The sequence below is a fragment of the Bemisia tabaci genome, chromosome 4, assembly GCF_918797505.1.
Source record: "Bemisia tabaci chromosome 4, PGI_BMITA_v3".
Taxonomy (NCBI): Eukaryota; Metazoa; Arthropoda; class Insecta; order Hemiptera; family Aleyrodidae; genus Bemisia; species Bemisia tabaci.
The window spans coordinates 4,495,315-4,514,413 of NC_092796.1; the positions used below are offsets into that span (position 1 = coordinate 4,495,315).

Below are 19,099 nucleotides of genomic sequence, written 5' to 3' on the forward strand. Positions count from 1 at the left end.
AATCGTTGCCTATAATATTGCAAAACAATGTCATGGCAACGGTGTTAGATAATATTGGAGCCATGGGACGGTGTTTCTGGAGTAATTTTATGGCACCCTCCCTCAACGAGAACCTTCCTCAAATGAGAAGGAGGGGGACGGAACAAGTTAAGGTGAAGGAAGGAAGGTACACATTTAAATTATCGAGGAGGTTCGACAAATGATTAGAATAGAAGATTCAACAGTTTTTCATTAGCCGGGAGAGGAATACCGGAGATGGCGTTTAAATGAAAGAATTTTAAGAGGACGCTCTGGATTGAATGCCTATTATTCCATGGTGCCGAAGAAAGCAGCAACGTCCATATTTTCAAAATCTAGTAGTTTTCTTTTTGTGTTTTTTTTTAACATCAGATTCCGATTCTGCAAAAAGAAAAAGATCTCACTCTACGTAAAATACATGAGCTATTGAAGGACAATGAATATGCGTCATTGATTGACGTCATTTCGACACATCAATAGTAAATCAATATCACCCCGCAAGAGTTGCACTCACTGCTGGCTCTTGCAAAACGGGCTAATCTTATAATTGTTTTCTTTTCTCGGCAATCTTAACTTAACAATTACGCAGAAGATTGCACATGCGGATATCTTGGATTACGTAAAATGAATCAGTCCCTTTTAAATTCGGACGTGAAATTATTCGGTTTTTTTACCATTTGATTGAATTAATCACAATATTTTGATGATTGTTGACAATTTTACGCAAAACGGAGCATAGTATACGATAAGATTTATTGTTTGGGCAGCAGCGAGTTTTTTCTCCAAAAACTTGCATTTGAACTTACTGCTCCTTTTCGTAACTCGACACAGTTAGGTTTTAACGTATCTATGGTTACTGTGGGTTTCGGTAAGGACAGCCAAATGGATTTCGTTTTTCATAAAAAATCAACCGAAACCTTGGGTTAAGCCCAGACTAACTGCGAGCTAATTGTTAAAACTGATAGACAAAGCTGTAGACAAAGAGGACAAAAGGGATTTGGAGGAATCTAATTGTGGAGGGAGCGGGTGGTTGCAATGGACATAGGGAGTAGGTAGTAAACTAACTAACGGCAACCTAAGGGAGACCCTATAAATAGTTAGTCCATCATTAACCCCCATTTTAACCAATAGGATCGCTGCATACTCCCTATGTCTTCTTTGTCTAGAGCTTTGTTTATCAATTTTAACAACCAGCGCGCATGGGATAAAGAGAGTGTCCTGCTGAACTAACATACTTTCGTATCTCACGATTTTTTACGACGTCGCAGTTTTCAACCCGAAGATTAAGTCAATGTGTCCCAAATAAAATCTAATCAAAAACTACGTGCCGTTTAGGATAGGGACTTTGTGCATTCAATGTCTTTGCTTTGTGCTCTATTTCCCATATTAAAACAACACATAAGTCCCTTTACCTTACTGTGCAGTGCTGCTCACTGTCAATTTTAAAAAAGACGGACGGACACACATTTTTTCAAGTATGGTTATTTTGACTCCTGGGACCTTAAAACGTCTAGAAATAATGAGGTTTCAACTTTTTTCCCCCCTTGGAAGATGGCAATACATTCTCTACCCTAGGGTAGCGAGAAAGTAAAAATGAGTTGAAATCAAGTTTTTTTTTAAAAGAGCATTTGACTACAATGTTAATGGCGATCGTCAAAAGGCTGAAATTTGCACCGGAGGAGTCCTTTTGAATTCCACTTTGATCTTTATCGGAGTCAGATGGTCCGCAAATCCCATCACGATATCATTCGGTGCGTCCATTACCCAAAGGATTTCCAATTATACCTCCGTTTTAGCTGTATCAAATTTATCGGTTTCATACACGTCTCTCATCAACTGCCGGACTCCCTGTGGCGACTTAGTCACAATTTTCATAAAAATCATGACCGGATCCGTTAAAAGAGATGATAACTTGCAAAAACAAATTGAAATTTTAGGCATTGGTAACACTGCACGGGCAAAAGCACGATCATTTTTTCACGACAGAGGTATAATGTTTTGATTTTCGAGTGCGTTTGAATTCTTCCTATGAGAAAAATGTGATTAAAGTCCACGTGGAGCCCATTTCCGCACGGTTTCCCGTTTGCAATGAAATATCAGTACTTTTCCCGTAAAATATATTTCCAAGTGCGCAAAAGGCTTTCAATCTGGCAGCTATTCATTTCCGAACACTGGCGTGCTCTCAGAGAATATAAAGCTTCAAACGCTCCCCCGATTTTCATCGCACAACCGCCGGACGCGACGCAACCTTCATGGTGACCCCTTCATCCGTCTATGATGCAACTATTCGTGCTTGAAAGGTATCTGTGTGGCATGCAAAAGATTGAAGGCGCTCCGACTATCTCATGTCAGAATACGAACGATACGAACGATAGAACGATACATTCGATGCGTTTTAGATAACGATTTGTTCTCCTTCATAAAAATTAATAGAAGCAGATAGTCGAATTAGGACGCAATCAAGATACGAGGATCGAGGATTTCACCACCAAAAAGCTGCTCTAAAACTTTAGAGCAATAGAACTATATTCTGCAAAAAGGAACTATTCCTTACGGGCACATTTTCGAAACAACATACGTGCTATTTGTTTACCAATGAACATAGGTACTTTAATGTTTGGACCAGAAATATTGTTCCTCGTTGTAGAATGTAGTCCGATTTAGCTCGTCAATTTTTTTTTTTTTTTTTTTTTTTTTTTTTTTTTTTTTTTTTTTTTTTTTTTAAAGCACGTTATCAACAAGTTTTAGAAGAAGCTTCAGGATTATTTTCAAAAATTCAACAGGAACCTCACAATAATCATGAAATATCAGTAAATTAATATTTCAAAGACGTAAAGTTCCGGGTACTGGAGTCGTAGCCTCGATTGTTCCGGGTGCTACGCCCGGAATTTGCAGCCTCTGAGCCCGGAACCCGGACGGTATGTCTATATAATAACGCGTAAGTACGGTTTCCGAGACCGGAGTTTTTTTTTTTTCAGTGTGGAGTTGTTGGCTAGAACTCCTTTCAAAATGAATCCTTGGATATTTCTCTCTTTCTCATTTGTTTGTTTGTTCGTCTGTTGCAGCGTGTGCACGAACTGCGCGCCCAAATGTCTGACGGACATCCGGCCTGGCTCCGAGACGATCCCTTTCCCCGGCAACGGAACAGACCCAGGGAACGCAACGATCGACTCGAGCCGAACGGTCGCGACGAACACGACGAACTGGTTCAACGGGACCGACAGCGGCTCCTTCAGCTCGCGCCGCTTCATGCGCCTGAGCAGCTACATGGACATGACCAACATTCGGCGGACCTTCAAACGGATGCGGAGCATCTACCTTATCTACCAGCCGGAGCTCCGCATGTTCTGGTGCCTCTTCACGTTCTTCCCCTTGGTGACGGCCTTCTCCGGTCGGACCGCCGACGCCGGGCCCAACACCGACCGCAGCGACATGACCGACATGACCGGCATGCCTGAGACGACCTACCCGCCCGAAGTGACGTACGACCTGCTCGACCCGGACTGGCAGCCGGCGCCCACCTTCGGCCAGTTCGTCAGCGCGCCCACCAATCCAGGCCCGGACTTCAACGGATCCAACTGGTTCCTCGCCCAAGACGCCAACTTGTCCGGCCTCCAGACCGGTCTCTTTCGTCGCCAGCAGCGTGGGCTCCGCCGAAGTCGCCGGTCCCCTGGGCCCGGCAGGCCTCATCGCCGGTCCTCTGTGCCCGGCAGGCCTCATCGCCGCCAGAAGCGGACTGTGGACCAGATCCAGAAGCTCTTCCAGAGGGTCATGCGGCGACACCTCTTCCGGCTGGTCAGCGCGTACCTGTCCCTGCTCGGTTTCGAGATCCCGGCGGATAAGCTGGAGACACGGACCCTGGTGGCGCTATCTATGTTCATGGGTCTCTTCCAGGGCTTCGTGTCCGGTTTCCGGAAGCTCCTTTTCGCCACGCCGCTGACGTGTTTCGCGTCGTATGGCGTTGTCAAGTTTATCACCTGGGTTGATAATTTCAGTTTCTAGGTAGCGTTATCTCGGTGAACCACTTGGAGGAAACTGTGCAATACGGAGAAGTCTTCACTCTGATTGAATTAAAATTTTGAGAGAAAACGCCGTATGAGTATTTTAATGTTGCCAAATTTACCTGGATAAAATATTGTTGTTGTTGTTGTTTTTTTTTTAAAAAAAAAAAGTTAGAGGTGTTTTTCATGAATATTTTCAGAAGTACAACTTGAAAATGCTAACAAAATTTTGTGAAAATTTTGAAAAAAAAAATACTTGAATTTTCAAGATTTTTAATTTAGGGGAGAAAATTTGTCGAGGTCCGGATGTTCATACCGGGTTGTTTCTTGGAGGCCTTTTCCACACGAGCCCAGTTTGGACGAATTAGTTCCGCGAATTGTGGGTTCCAGGAACAAGTTATAGGTGAATTACATGTTCTTCGAACAATTTTGCCTGAAAGTACTTGAACCGTGCTCGCGTGGACAAGGCCGTAATGGTGGGCCGTAATGGAATAAGAGTGTCGAATCCCAGTGTTGGACTTTTAGCCCTGAATTCCTATTCAGTACGAGTGGAATAGGTGTTACAACAAACGGCATTGAAGGGAATTTTGAATTAAAGAATGAAGTGACAGATTTTCAAAAACGTGGACTTCGGTACTTTTGAATGAGTTAAAATATATTTTAACTCTTTCAGCCATAAGACCTTTCCATTCCTTGAAGACAACGAGGATTTTCGTTGCCTCGATAAGAATTTTGCTGAAAATTTGCATTGAAAGCTCTAAAACGGACAACAAAAGGACACAAAAAAAGGAAAAGTTTATACATGCAAAAGATATTATAGTCCCATCAAGTAGGTACACGACTACTTAGTCTACTGTACTGACTGTACTTGACAGACTGCTCAAAAATATCTTGCATGCTGATATTAAAATATCTCCAGACCTTTAACTCTCTAGAAAGGAATCACTAAAGGGGAGAATGGTTTCAAATACTTCTAATGAGTACGAAGGTGGAATTGTTCCTAACTTTGCCCTGCCGATGAGTAATCCTATCCCGCAGAAAATTGTTTTTGTCTGGAAACTTCCCTTAGCAAAATAGTGTAAATGTGAATAATGTACATCCGTATTTCTTCCTGCTCTTTCTCAATCTGAGCCTTGGGGAAAATCAAAGTAATTATAATAAAAAAATTTAGCATTTTTGGAATATAATATCTCATTTGCAATTTGAGGATGCCTGTATTTAGGATCCGAATTTGTAGTCCATTTTAGCTACCCTTCTATAGAAGACATGTGTATTTATTTAAATCGATTTTACCAGAAGCTAGTCTGTAAATAATTGTAGGTCTATGCCGTGGTTTTGAACTTGTATAGTCTGTTTCAGCTCCCCATTTTCAAAATGTACATTTATTTAAATTGATTTTACCGAGACTTTGTGTGTGAATAATTTTAGGAATTTTAATTGAGTGTACCGATATTTTTGATAATACAACTGTATATACCTACGTAGTTTGTGTATTATATTTTGTAACTTAGTAAACTTTAGTAAAAATTCAATTCGTCGTTCTGTTCTCATCATAATCACAATATCAGCCCTGCATGAAATGTGAGGTAAAACAACCTGTGCTTAGTCGTTAAAAGTGAGAATGTCCTTCTGGATGAACTGTAAAATGCATTTAAGAATACAGGAACTTCGCGGCTCGTCTGAAAAAGGGCTTTTTGACGATTGTGGGTTCGAAAAGAAACTGACGCTATGACGATAGGATATGAAAGGAATAACCGTGTCATACTTCAATGAACATGGAAATGGATAAATAATGATTTGAGATTTTTTCAGAATTATAAAGGTCCGGATCTAGTTATTAGGTCATTCAGAATTGGAAATTTGAGTTGCTTTATTTGACTCAAAATTCTAATAAGGTTTAAATGTGTCCCAAGTTCCCATTTACATAACTGATTGTTGCAAGTAGTAATGGAAATTAATTTTAATCGTAACTACTTCAAGATTGAGTTATTGCTATTTTTCCATCACTATAAAAGGGACGATTTTTTTTTAAAGATAAACCCAATGGATTACTAGACAGGACAAATTAAGGACCACAACACACGTTCCTCCATCAAAATTGCACGTAGAGGACGGTGAAAATATTAAAAATTTCCTTAATATGAGTAAAACAAGAAGAGTTTTTTGCATACTCATACTTCATTATAAAATCTGTGCATTTGAAAAACCATTGTCTAAGCTTTCACTTGTGAGCGAATTTTAAAGGTTTTCATGGGTTCAAAATGTTCATCGTGAAATTTTTATGAGGAAACGTGGGTTGAGGTCATTTAGTTCTTATACCCCGTTTAGTGACTCATTCTGTGAAATGTAGCACCAAAGATTCCTATAAAAATTTACTTCGGGAGTTCAGAATAGATCAATTTCGTGTCAAAAACGGATTTTTGATTTTGCAACTTCTGTCTTCCATTTTTGCTAGACCGGCCATGAAAATCATCTTCCCGACATAAAAAATAAACTTTTGAGTTGAGATACACCGTGATTTTAGCCGTCCTTTGCTAAGCAGGGGAAAAAACGCCCAACACCTCACCAGTGCATTTTGCTTAATGATCAGAACATGCCAGAAAAAATGCAAAAATCCGAAGCTCCTTCATTTTTTGGACACGCAACATGGACAGTCTTTAGGTAGGTTCAGTTGCAATCAACAGGGATTATTATCAACATAGCGTCGCAAATCGATGGTGGAAGTGCAGAGGTGCGTTTATCTGAAAACACGATTTTCCAGGAGAGTGTAAAAAAACTGTCTACATTCCTCTTTGCTGTTAACAGTTAGCAACCTTGACATACCTGATGTGGTAGAGGAATTCACTCGAAAAAGGTTTCAACCTACGAATACAACTATATCAACTTTGGTGTGTTGCACAGTATCACACGCAGTTGAAGGCGTTTTATATTGGTTCAGCCGCGCCCTACGGAATGTGAAGTCTTGATGTGTTGACTTTGAGTGATATTCGCTCTGCACGCGTTGATCGCATGACAAGTAATTAATTTCTACGCACGGTTATACATCTCCCGCTTTTACTTCACTCGAGAAGAAATCACGAAAACTGAGAGTTTCAGCACTCTAGGATGTCAAAAATGTGTCTGGTTGATCTCAAGACAGCTAGCAACTGTACTGCCCCCGCAGTTGAATTTGCATTCACAGGATGTAAAATTAACTGCGGCGGCTACGGAAAGGCAGATCTTGAGGATGACCAGAGCGACATTCTTTGACATCCGTAGATCGCATGACAAGCAATATTATACGCCGTTTTATCTTCGCTTGTATTCGTTCCTCGAGGACGAAATTCACGAAAACTGAGAATTTCACACCGCTCGGCGTCAAAATTGCTGCTGAGTTAGGTTTGAACCTAAGAATACAACTATATCAACTTTGGTGTGTTGCACAGTATCACACGCAGTTGAAGGCGTTTTATATTGGTTCCACCGCGCCCTCCACATTCCTCTTTATTGTTAGTAGAAGGGTAATAATTCTTGAGGATAGCAAGAATAAGATGTTTTTTCAGACTCTATCAGCATTTTGAATGATTCCTCGGACTGTTAGAAAGTACCTACGGCAGAAATGCCGAGATTCACGTTTTCGGCACGTAAGAATTGACACTTAATCACAAGATACGCTTTTTACAATTAGTATGTTAAATCTGTTGTTGGCGGATTTGGATCATTTAAAGACTGAAAAAAGAGTTTCACGCTTACAATTCCTCGTCAGATAAAATTTAGTTTGATCTCATATGGCCAGATCAAGCATGGAAGGATCAGAAAATGACATTTGAATACGAGATACGCATTTCTGCAATTATTAGTTTTTTGAACCTGCTCTTGATCATTAAGATTAAAAATAGAGTTTTTTCATACTTAAAACTTGTTTTGAAACTATAGTTGATCCAATACCGTGAGTCATCAATAAGTGAACCAGAGAATTGGCTTCCTTCGGTAACTTTTACACCATAGGTAGGCAAGAAGACAGTGCGGCGTCCCTAGCATATATCGTCTCTGCTTGGACTCTCAAAAAATTGTAAAGGTATAATACTTCCTTTCCTATTTTTCCTCCAACACTTTGGCATAATATACCGTTAGAAACCTACAGACATCTATAAGTGTACGTTATACGTATATAGTGCCCGTATAAAAACCCGGAGGACATTCATGCTCCATCCATCCTCGCTCTAAGCCTTTCAAATGGACCAGAGGACAAAGTGTCATTTCTTCAGTGCTGATTATTCACAGTTCATCGACAAAAGCTCATTTTATCCATGCGAAACTTATTGAATTCACAACCGCTTTTGAGAAAGTTAAGATCTTGCGACTCTTTCAGTTTTACATAAGAATAGGATGACCAGAGCAAGAAGACTTAAAATCCACAATCTGAACCGAGCGTTTGGGCTCTCTTTTTTAAAATAAGACTTAGAAAAGATAAAAAAAAAAAAAAACATCTATACTATAAGCTCCGAGACCTCCTAATTTTACGAAACTGGTGACGCTTAGTTCCAGCGTTCTACCGGGCCGATTTTCATGATTTTTGCGGCAATCGACGGGCAATTGTCTCTAGATTAGCCAACTCTTTTCAGATTTTCAAAATATGGCCCAGGTTTTTTTATATTACGTGGTAAAGTTGCGAATTCTCTCATAAGAACAATGTAAATTTATACTTTTTGTCATAGTTCGTTTGAGCGTTCTACCGGGCCGATTTCCATGATTTTTGCGTAGATCGTCAGGTAATTGGCCCTAGATGTGCCCGCTCTAATTAGATTTTGGAAATAGGACCCAGGTTTTTTCAAAATCACGTTATAAAAGTGAGTAACTTTACAGAATGCTCCGGGACTGCTGCCGCTATGCGCGGGAGGATGCGCAGTGGTCGAGGAGGTTGCGCAGTAGCTGGGTAGCCTGCGCATCAGCTCTACACTTATCTACACAAGATTCGCACCTGCGACTTCATGGCGAGCGGTGGCCGAGTCGTCTAAGACGTCGAATGCGTAATCTATATCCGCAGCGTGGGTTCGATCCCCGACACATGTAATCTGAATTATTACCTGACTATCATTGTTCATTGTTTTATTGCAATATTTCATCAAGCAGTCATTCCAAAACGCGTCCTTTTAATTTTAAAGTAATTTAAAGTAAAGTTTAAAATTAAAGTATACCTCATATCGTATTTTTTTAGGAGAAAAATAAAACTAACACTGATAGGAGGGTAAAAATGGGGCCGCGAAGCGGCCCATTGATGGCGCGGAGCGCCTTCAGGGGGTTGGGCCGCGTAGCGGCCAGGGGGCGTAGCCCCCTAGTCTATACTATAAGCTCCGAGACCTCCTAATTTTGCGTAACTGGTAACGCTTAGTTCCAGCCTTCTACCGGGCCGATTTTCATGATTTTTGCGGCAATCGACGGGCAATTGTCTCTAGATTAGCCAACTCTTTTCAGATTTTCAAAATATGGACCAGGTTTTTTTATATTACGTGGTAAAGTTGCGAATTCTCCCATTTAAACAATGTAAATTTATACTTTTTGTCATAGTTCGTTTGAGCGTTCTAGCGGGCCGATTTCCATGATTTTTGCGTAGATCGTCAGGTAATTGGCCCTAGATGAGCCCGCTCTAATTCGATTTTGGAAATAGGACCCAGGTTTTTTTAAAATCACGTTATAAAAGTGAGTGAGTTTACAGAATGCTCCGGTACTGCTACCGCTATGCGCGGGAGGATGCGCAGTGGTCGAGGAGGTTGCGCAGTAGCTGTGTAGCCTGCGCATCAGATCTACACTTATCTACACAAGATTTGCACTGACGACTTCATATTGAGCGGTGGCCGAGTCGTCAAAGACGTCAAATGCGCTCACTATGAACTCGGTGTGGGTTCGATCCCCGACTCCTGAATTATAATTATTACCTGACTATCATTGTTCATTGTTTTACTGCAATATTTCATCAAGCAGTCATTCCGAAACGCGTCCTCTTAATTTTAAAGTAATTTTAAGTAAAGTTTAAAATTAAAGTATACCTCATATCGTAATTGTTTAGGGGAAAAATAAAACTAACACTGATAAAAGGGTAAAAATAGGGCCGCGAAGCGGCCCATTGATGGCGCGGAGCGCCTTCAGGGGGTTGGGCCGCGTAGCGGCCAGGGGGCGTAGCCCCCTAGTTATTATCTAATAATCAAAAGATTATTCTTCATGCATTTTTCGAAATTACGGCTCAATTGAAAAATCCAAAATTATGAACATTTTTAGTCATCACCATTGTACAGGGCCACTCTTACAAAAAAACAGAAGAGCGCCTTCAACCCACTCCGTAATCTAAATGCTATATTCTGATACCACTTATCGTACGTCAGGGTAGTCATTTTGCATAGCCGGCTAATTGAAGGCAAATCATGGACCCAGGCAGTCAAGGCTCCTGGGTACGACTTTCAGCAATGTGCGATACGTAATTTTTAGGGAGCAAAACCCCCAGGGATGCCCCACCTGACATCCAAGCAGGAGCCCAAACCCCGGGGGCTGCCCCACCTGACATCCATCGGATTCAACCCTCGGGGATGCCCCCCCCCCCCTGACATCCATGAAGTCCAACCCACCGGGGGCTGTCCCACCTAACATCCAAGCAACCCAACCCTCGAGGCTGCTCCCCCTAACATCCAAGAAGTCCGACCCCTGGGGGCTGCCCCCCTTGGCATCCAAGGAACCCAACCCCCGGTGCTGGCCCTCCTGACATCCAAGCAATCCAACCCTTGGGGCTGCTCCCCCTGACATCTAAGAAGCGCAACCCCCAGGGGCCACCCCCCTTGGCATCCAAAGAGCCGAACCCCCCGGGGGCTGCCCTACCTGACATCCAAGGAATCCAACCCTTGGGGCATCTCCCACCCCCCTAACATCTATGAAGCCCAACCCCCAGGGACCGCCCCCCTTGGCATCCAAGGTACCCAATCCAACGGGGGCTAACCCACCTGACATCCAAGGAGCCCAAACCAAGGGATGCCCGCCTGGCAAAAATCGGTCAAAATGCCCCCCTTGGTCAAAATCATCAAGGTGAAAGAAATTACTTAAACAATTTTTCGAAATGACTGAATTAACTTCTATCTGAAAAATCCTGATATCATTCCTCACGCAGATCTCCGCCCTCCCCCTTTGAACATCATTTTTGAATTTTCGCGCTTCACGAATTGCATCAAAGAGTTTGCGTCTCTCAACAACGAACGTAAACATTGCGGGGAATAATTGAGGTTAGGTTGCGCAGAGAATCAATCGGAAAATCAACACCCAAATCATTTTCTCCCTGATTTGACTATTTCAGAGCTTCGTTACGTCCTCTCTCTCTGCAACTAACGCAAGATATTTTATCTGAAAGAGCCATCTTGGATCTTAACTTCAATTGCGACACAATAATCAGTAAGTAAGTACCATCATCTTATCACCATCACTTGGCATTTCATCAGCAACAGTCTCTGATATTTCTTGCAATAATTTCACTCTTAAACTTTGTATTTCAATGAAAAAAACAAGTCTCATGCCTGCATCGTGAATGAAACCAAGATACAGAAACTGCCACAAGAAATAACAATGCCTACTTCTGCCCATCTTATTAACGGACTGTGCAATAGGCGTTGTTTTCGAATCTTATATTCTAGGACATCGAATCTACTTTATTGTATGTGTAGTGTAGCCGAAGGTTAACAAATGGTACGTAAAGTTGTGTACAATGCAACTTCCGCATCTCAGCCATGCTGTTCAAAACAATTTGATGGGTTCGCTTCGAGTATCAGCCCTTGAAATACAACCTGTAGGAACTTCTTGCATGTGTCTCAGCCTTGTTAAAATTTAAAAAAATACACAACTCTCAACATTGCTCGTTCCTCACATTTGAAAGTCTGTAACTTTTGATGGATGTTGTCATGCAGGTTATCATAAATTTCCTCCTCTGAATTTGACTCCTCTGTGTTCTATTTGCAAAATATTGCCCGGCGAAAATCCAATAAACCCATCGACTGGACTTATTTATAACAATTTATTCCTTGTGACAAAGGCAGCAATACCTGTCAATAGCTGCTCAATTTGAAAACCTCACATTCAACCTCTCCCGGCCATCATAAATAAAAAATTTCTAAATTGACACTGACCTGAATTTTTGTTGTTGTCATGCTACCGAATTCCTTGTCTATGAACTTGAAACCACGTTTTCTAAGGTCAGTCTGTGGAAAAGAGCATCATGAGTTGTAAGGGAAAATTTTTTCATTGGTTGCTGAAATGTTTCAATTCATAATATTAAGACGGAAACCCCAAAGGGGTCTCATTCCGTACTCTCTTGATATCTCATGGCATTGATTGCATTGCAATTACACTTAAATTGCACGGCAAAGCCTGTAACCTCTGCAGGGCTCTAGTCTCTAAAACTGCGGTTTAAATAAAAAAGCAACTACCATTTATTATTTGTCCTAGCCTAACATAAGAAATTTTAAATGTAGAACATATTGACAGCGTAAGTCGACAATCACATATCTCGTTTGCAGTGTCTGAAAATCTCCGCCTCTATATTATTTTTTTAGAGGAGAATAAATTGACATCATTTCTTGAAGTTTTTGCAGAATTTTTTTGCATAAATAAGAAAAATCACGGAAGTTTTAAAGAATTGCTGTTGAGTGGTTTTCCGTTTAAAAAATGAAGTATGACAGGAAGTCTGCGATATAGCAAACGGAGTTATGCGATTGCCGACCTACACCGTCGATATGCAAAATTGATCATTTACTAAGTATTTTTTTACTGATCTATGGAATTGAAAAATTGCCATTGATCAATCTGAAATTCACTCTCTGTTATTTAGAACAGAATGGTAAGCAGGTTTGAAGACTCATCAAGTAGACCATGTTGCACTCTAATATGCACCATACATTGGTAGAAGAAGTTAAGATTTTACCAAGATATCCTACATTCTTTGAGTGCTTACGTCGATTCTGCAGTTTCTGGTGCACTATCCAGTCTTCTGTTTTATTACAGATTTTATCAAATGTTTTATCTTTGCAGGTATGCTTGGAACCCAACTTGCACGTTTATTTCACTCAACCAACTGTAATTTATCAGCATCCAAGTCAGCGCTTGCCGAACTGAGAAAAAAGACTGGGTACACTTTTGCTAACTGTAAGAAGGCTCTCGAAACTAACAACAACGACTTAGCTCAGGTAATTGAAATTGATTCTCATTCCTGTTTTAGAGTCCATATTTTGAATATAACTTCTAAAGACAAAAGCAGAAATGTTCGGCTTTGGTTTAGAATAAAATCAGTTCAATAACTTAGCCCTAGATGGTCTTAAACATAATTCATGCATACTTGAGTGTCTTGGTATCCACACGTTTCTCCAATTTTGGTTAGATGACGACTTCTTTTGTAAACAAGCGTATTAGGTTACCAATGCTGCTAAGATTGTATGATGTAGTTCTTTAATTACAAGTAACCCATCTGAAATATCTGTCATTAATTTTTCCTTGAATCTGCTCCAAATTTTTCATCACTATTGTGTGGAGGTAAGTCGAATGTGAATGAATTTTTTTTTGCTGCAGACTCTATGAAAAATTGCACAATCTTAGCAGTATCGCAAGCCTCATGTGCCTTTTTACCAAAGAAGTCCTCCCTTACTACTCTGTTCGGATACTAATAGTAGTTGTGGGTCATTCTCTAAACTATGAATAAAATCTCTTGCTCTGCACGTTTTAAGACTTCATCTAAACTGTTGACCAAAGTCAAAGCCATCTGTTCTCTTCCTTGCTCTTTGCACAACACAGAAGCTCTTAAATTAACATCATAAAAAATTGTCAGTTTTTCTAGTCCAACAATGTGAACTGTAAATTAAAATTGGGATGTTAGTGTCTTAATAAAAAACCAGTTTTTTAAATTGTTCGTCTTTTTCCGCATCCAACGAGTGGTCGTATAAGCTGGGGAACCGAACGGTTCCGGAGTTATGATCGATTGAAGTTTCCGCTCAACGCGCGCCGACCGATTTTTGCGCGCAAAAAAGTCGGATTTGACTGTTATCAAATCAGATTTAATGTTCAAACTGAGCAAAATGCATTATTAGGGACTCTTGAGGGTCGCTGAGTCCAGAAATTACAGATACTTCCAAAAAATTCACGTTTTTAAAATTACAGCTTCGTACAGGACCACTGAGCGGCCGGTCGGCGCTCAGTGGGCCTCTAAAATAGCGCTACGGAGCTGTAATTTTAAAAACGTGAATTTTTTGGAAGTATCTGTAATTTCTGGACTCAGCGACCCTCAAGAGTCCCTAATAATGCATTTTGCTCAGTTTGAACATTAAATCTGATTTGATAACAGTCAAATCCGACTTTTTTGCGCGCAAAAATCGGTCGGCGCGCGTTGAGCGTTTGTTGTTTTAACATACCTAGATGCAAAATAAACAGGCAGCATCCTCTAAGAAAAATCTTTTTGCAATTTATCATTAAAATGTCCGGTTTCAGATTAGCAGAAGTTGACACTTTAATTTGCGTTTCGTCCATTGATTCATTCAGCTACAGTATGACACTCAATCTCAAGTTTCTATGAACGTAATGCACAAGATTAGATTAGATGTATTTATTCTGAAAAAAACATAAGTAAGTACAGAAATTTCCTATCTCCATCCTGAGCCTAGCTCGTGCTGTGGAGGAACATCTTGAAGTACAACTTAGAAGAATTACTAACTTAATACTTTGGTTGGCCACACTCCACCTCCAAAGCTTTCTCTATTCTTCACATAATTTCTTGGTTATTTTATTCAGGCTGAGAAATGGTTGCAAGAGCAGGCTCAAGCGCTTGGCTGGGCAAAAGCGTCTAAACTTCAAGGGAGAGCTGCTTCACAAGGTTTACTTGGAGTCAGTGTCGATAACAATCATGCAAGTGTCGTGGAAGTCAATTGTGAAACAGATTTTGTAGCGAAAAATGGGACGTTCAAGTCTTTTGTGGAACTAGTCACAAGCTCATGCTTGCAACTTTCCAAGCAGCAGAAGAACTTTTCAAACAGCATTGCAAAGGTTAGTATGTGTACCTTCAGCAGCGAAATTTTTTTTCATGAATTACTTTTATCAAGTGTTATATACTAAAAATTGGTTTCAACTTCACAATATTCCGTCAGAGTAAGTATAGTTCAGGGTCTGTGCATACTGCACTTATGATATCTGATTGAGGTGCTAAAATGAGCTTAGTTATGTTTCATTTCATCAAAAAGTATACCCTGAGACTAATCGAATCGGGACGTGCGAAAACAGCTAATGTCCATTTTTCCAGTCATTGGTTTTTTTGAGTTGATAATACTTTACGGAGTTGGATGCAACCTACAGAAGTGGCGTTAATACTCGTCTCCAGGTTACATTAATCCCAAAATGAGTCCTTTCATCACTTTTATGGTTTTATCAACTCTTTGAAAGTATTATCAACTCCAAAAAACTGAAGACTGGAAAAATGGACATTAGCGGTTTTCTCTTGTCCCGATTCAATGTAACCTAAAATGACCATTTTCTAGATTTTTTTTTTAAAAAAAAGGCTTTGATCTCCTTCATCCACATACTCATCAACATTTTTGAGGTATAGAAATCAGGCTATCTGGCTCACATAATTGCAAGGAAAAAAGCTGAATTTGTCTCAGCGCGCCAGACTTGGGTCCCTAGTCTTGGAAAGTACTGGCTGTCCCAAAGATATTCAAAAGGACCTAGCATGCTACACATAAAAAAGCTAGGAGACAATCTTCAAAATTATATTGAACAAAGATCAATTTTTTAAAAGATTTAATAATAGCATCCAATAAAAATATTGCAGCAGAACCAAGAAAGTTAAAAGTTGTTTTGTCTCTTTGAGTCTTGTTACACTCTAGGACTCAAGTTTATTCCTTAAAATTTAAAAATCACTTACATCCTTAATCTGTTACATCTAAACTTCTTCAATTTTAGAATACACCTTTATGTTGACAGATGCCTAATATTTTTCAAGATTGCTTTTTCATTTTTGGATGTTAAGCCCAACTCATGAGTTTTTCATGTGATCAGAGCACATTTCATGTATATACATGTTTATTTTTCTATTTTTCTGCATTTAATCATATTGTAACTTTTCAGACTATTTTAGGGAACGAACAGCTGAAAAACTCACCATGTTCTGATGGAAAATCCCTCGGAGACCACACCGCTCTGGCCATTGGATCTGTTGGTGAAAATGTAATCCTTTCTCGGGCATTATGTTTGAGTGTTGATGGTGACCTGAAATTGGCGGGCCATGTACATCCTCCATCGGAGAAGACCTCCTACCCACTTCTAGGGAGATTTGCTGCTGTGGTTGTGTACAAGGCAAATCCACACACTGAAATCACGGAAAAAGTTGGAAAACAGCTGTGTCAGCACATCATAGGTTTGTATTTTTTTCCATCAAAATAATGCCTCTGCTTTCTAAATAAATGAACAAGTTGTGCTACTTCCTTGGCAATATTTGATGGAGTTGTGAAAGTTTTATCTCTTTAACCTCTCATAACCAAGCTAGAATTCAAAGCACAACCTGCCCCACATCAGAAATTGGTTGTCATTCAAAAACATTTAAGCACACTCTGTCGAGAATCAGCTTAAATTGTAGTTAAGATTCTCCTTAACCGATAATTGCAATTGTGAATACTTCTGAGAGGAGGTTATCATGTAATATTCGAAATGCTGCATGAAAATTTGCTGGACTAGGATGCTGCACTCATGGTAATGATAGAGTTAAATGCAATAAGTTGGAAACAACATAACTAGGATTTTTATGGGAAACGGTGGTAAGAAACAGACATCCACAGTAAAAATAAATGTACAGATACTAATAATCAATATTTTGGAGACTAACTGAGATTGTTCACAATAATTTCTACTCCGAATTTCCATTTTTTCAAGAAAGAACTTTTTTAAGAAAATTTCACCCTCAGTTCTATTAGGAAGTCATAAATTCTTATTTCCTATTTCATTATTTCTTTGATCAAATAAATATTTGGTCAGCAATACCAAAATTTCACTCATTTCACTTCTGTAACGCTGTCTGGTAGCTCATCACTAACTTTTAATCATTTTGTGAAGCCTTTAAGCACCAGAAATATGAAATCTCAAGATTTGAAAGTATGAAATCCTTTTTAGCCTTTTTTTAATCTGAAGTATACTTCATTTTATTTTCAGGGATGAATCCATCTGCAGTCGGAAACCCAGAAACTGATAAGCCTGCAGAAGATGCGGATAGTGAGAAAAATCTAATTTTCCAACAATTCCTTATCAACTCTGATGTTACAGTTCAGGAACTATTACAAGAGCATAATATGACTGTTGTAGATTTCTGCCGATTGGAATGTGCTGAAGAATTTGAAAATCAAGAAAAATCAGCCGCACAACAGGCTGGTTAGTGCTTGTTTTGCCTACACCAGAAGTTACATCAAACATTTGTTTTCATTGAAGACTTTTAGAAAATTCAGTCAAATGTAGGGCTGAGGAACTCCTTTTTAAACTTTATTCTGCAAAAACGTTTCAATATTCGTTCTCTTGATTTTTACTTTATTTGAGTAGGGTACTAGAATATTACTGACAGGCACTAAAAATTTGAATCGTATTTTGAAAATATCTCGGGCAACCGTGTCCAAACCTTTTAGTCGCAAAAAAGTTTATTGCCCTGATTATTTGTGTTTGCTTTTTTCAGTGTAGACTCAAGGCTTTCTAAAAGCTCAAGCATGTTTACAGTTACACTCTTGTTACCCTGCTCACCATGGAAACTCATTAATAGAACAATCAAAGTCCATGGTTTTCCTTCTTTTTTTTATCTCCACTTCAAGAATTTACAGTGGTGTTTAAGTGTTTAACTTTCTTTTCATGCTTAAAACACGGGATGGTTCAGTGTTAGAACTGTCAAGGTAATATTTTCTGTAAGTAAAAAGCAATTTGACACAAGACCAAGAAAGTCATGATAATTTGAAGAGCTCAATTGAAATATCAATTTCTTCTCCTAAATTTTCCATTTCAGCTCTTTCTATTCAGATATCTGCAGACCATCTGCTTCAATCATACATAGTGATTAGTGCTATTACATGAGATGTTACCCCTCAATGATGGATCTTTTTTTTTCCAAATTATTTTCAAAAGTGAGAACTTTTCTTAGCATCAAATAAAATGTTCCTCTCTCTCATGTAAAATGAACTGTTATGGCATCCTTTTTATTCTTACAGAGGAAGCAATCTATTATCAGTGAATTGTCTATGAATTTGTATTGTTTTTACCTTGTTTATTTTTTTAGTTACTAAGTATTTCTAATAAATCTTTCTTTTAATCTAAAATTCTACTTTTTTCTCTTTTTTTTCATTACCTACTATTTTTTAAGGCAAAAAATATCTTCCTTAAATTAATTGAAACCAACACAATATTAGCAACAAAAAATTAAGAGGAGCTCATGAATAAATCAGCTGACTTTTTTAAGTACAACCGAAGATTGCCATCTTCACATGATATCCAGGAAATTCAATACAAAAATAAAGATAGTTGTCTGGACATTATTTGGTCGGTCAAGAACGTTGATCAATCGTCTCAATTGGACGAATAATTGACGATTTATCTACCTCATCAGGTAGAGAATCCTAGGACCTTTCATCTAGTCAGTGTTGCCGCACCAATTTCAGTAATAGCCAAACTATGTGTACTCAACTCAGATGAGAACTCGGTAACAACTTCAAGCATTATTAAGTGGTGAATCGCAAAATATATGTGCTATAAGAAATTCTATGAAGTATTTACTATCGGTATGAAAGATGGATCTTCTCCTCATGGACAAAACTATGAACTTTTTATGGAGCATCTCATCGAGCCGAGTCTGGGGTACACTAAAAGATATCTCACCAAGGAGGATCCTTGGACTTCCCCAGTCCCTGAAGAGGGTTTGTTAGGTACTGTTGAGTTGAACTGATTACAAAGCTGTCAGCAACTCAAGAGATTTCAGTTATAGTTGTCAAAACGGCCTGATTTACGCAAGGACCTTAGAACAAGAGGACATGACAATAAGCAGACCAATCAAAAAACTCTAGTCCGCC

The 19,099-nt window shown here is 39.4% G+C and overlaps 3 protein-coding genes across 5 annotated transcripts in view; 2 read left to right on the forward strand and 1 right to left on the reverse strand.

The window, feature by feature from the left end:
- Positions 1-6,758, forward strand: part of LOC109031182 (uncharacterized) — a 37,859-nt gene extending 31,101 nt beyond the window's left edge. The window contains exons 3-4 of one of the 2 annotated variants that reach the window (XM_072299182.1): positions 3,084-3,701; positions 3,732-6,758. In XM_072299182.1, the coding sequence (XP_072155283.1) occupies positions 3,084-3,701; positions 3,732-4,020 (907 nt within the window). In that variant the 3' untranslated portion in view covers positions 4,021-6,758. Of the gene's footprint in view, positions 1-3,083 lie in introns of both variants that reach the window. The other variant, XM_019042549.2, reaches the window with a different exon arrangement.
- The window catches only part of LOC140224414 (uncharacterized), a 50,655-nt gene extending 35,857 nt beyond the window's left edge, over positions 1-14,798 (reverse strand). Inside the window, exons 1-2 of the mRNA XM_072299184.1 lie at positions 14,429-14,798; positions 12,158-12,229 (exon numbers count right to left, since the gene is read on the reverse strand). Coding sequence (XP_072155285.1) covers positions 12,158-12,178 — 21 coding nt within the window. The 5' untranslated portion in view covers positions 12,179-12,229; positions 14,429-14,798. The remainder of the gene's footprint in view (positions 1-12,157; positions 12,230-14,428) is intronic.
- mEFTs (elongation factor Ts, mitochondrial) lies at positions 11,206-18,352 on the forward strand. Of its 2 annotated transcripts, none has more exons than XM_019042770.2 (5): positions 11,206-11,429; positions 13,059-13,213; positions 14,805-15,056; positions 16,134-16,422; positions 17,211-18,352. In XM_019042770.2, exons 2-5 carry the CDS (start codon positions 13,061-13,063, stop codon positions 17,429-17,431), a joined length of 915 nt encoding a protein of 304 aa, XP_018898315.2. In that variant the 5' UTR covers positions 11,206-11,429; positions 13,059-13,060; the 3' UTR covers positions 17,432-18,352. The 2 variants fall into 2 exon arrangements, with proteins under 2 accessions (XP_018898315.2, XP_018898314.2); XM_019042769.2 differs by having other exon boundaries at positions 11,208-11,433.
- The last annotated feature ends 747 nt before the right edge of the window (positions 18,353-19,099 follow it).

Excerpts from the sequence above, each read along its gene's own strand:
- mEFTs (XM_019042770.2), top strand. The coding sequence starts at position 13,061 with ATGCTTGGAACCCAACTTGCACGTTTATTTCACTCAACCAACTGTAAT. Across the intron at positions 13,214-14,804 it reads ACAACAACGACTTAGCTCAG|GCTGAGAAATGGTTGCAAGA; the intron begins GTAATTGAAATT and ends TATTTTATTCAG. Across the intron at positions 15,057-16,133 it reads TTTCAAACAGCATTGCAAAG|ACTATTTTAGGGAACGAACA; the intron begins GTTAGTATGTGT and ends GTAACTTTTCAG.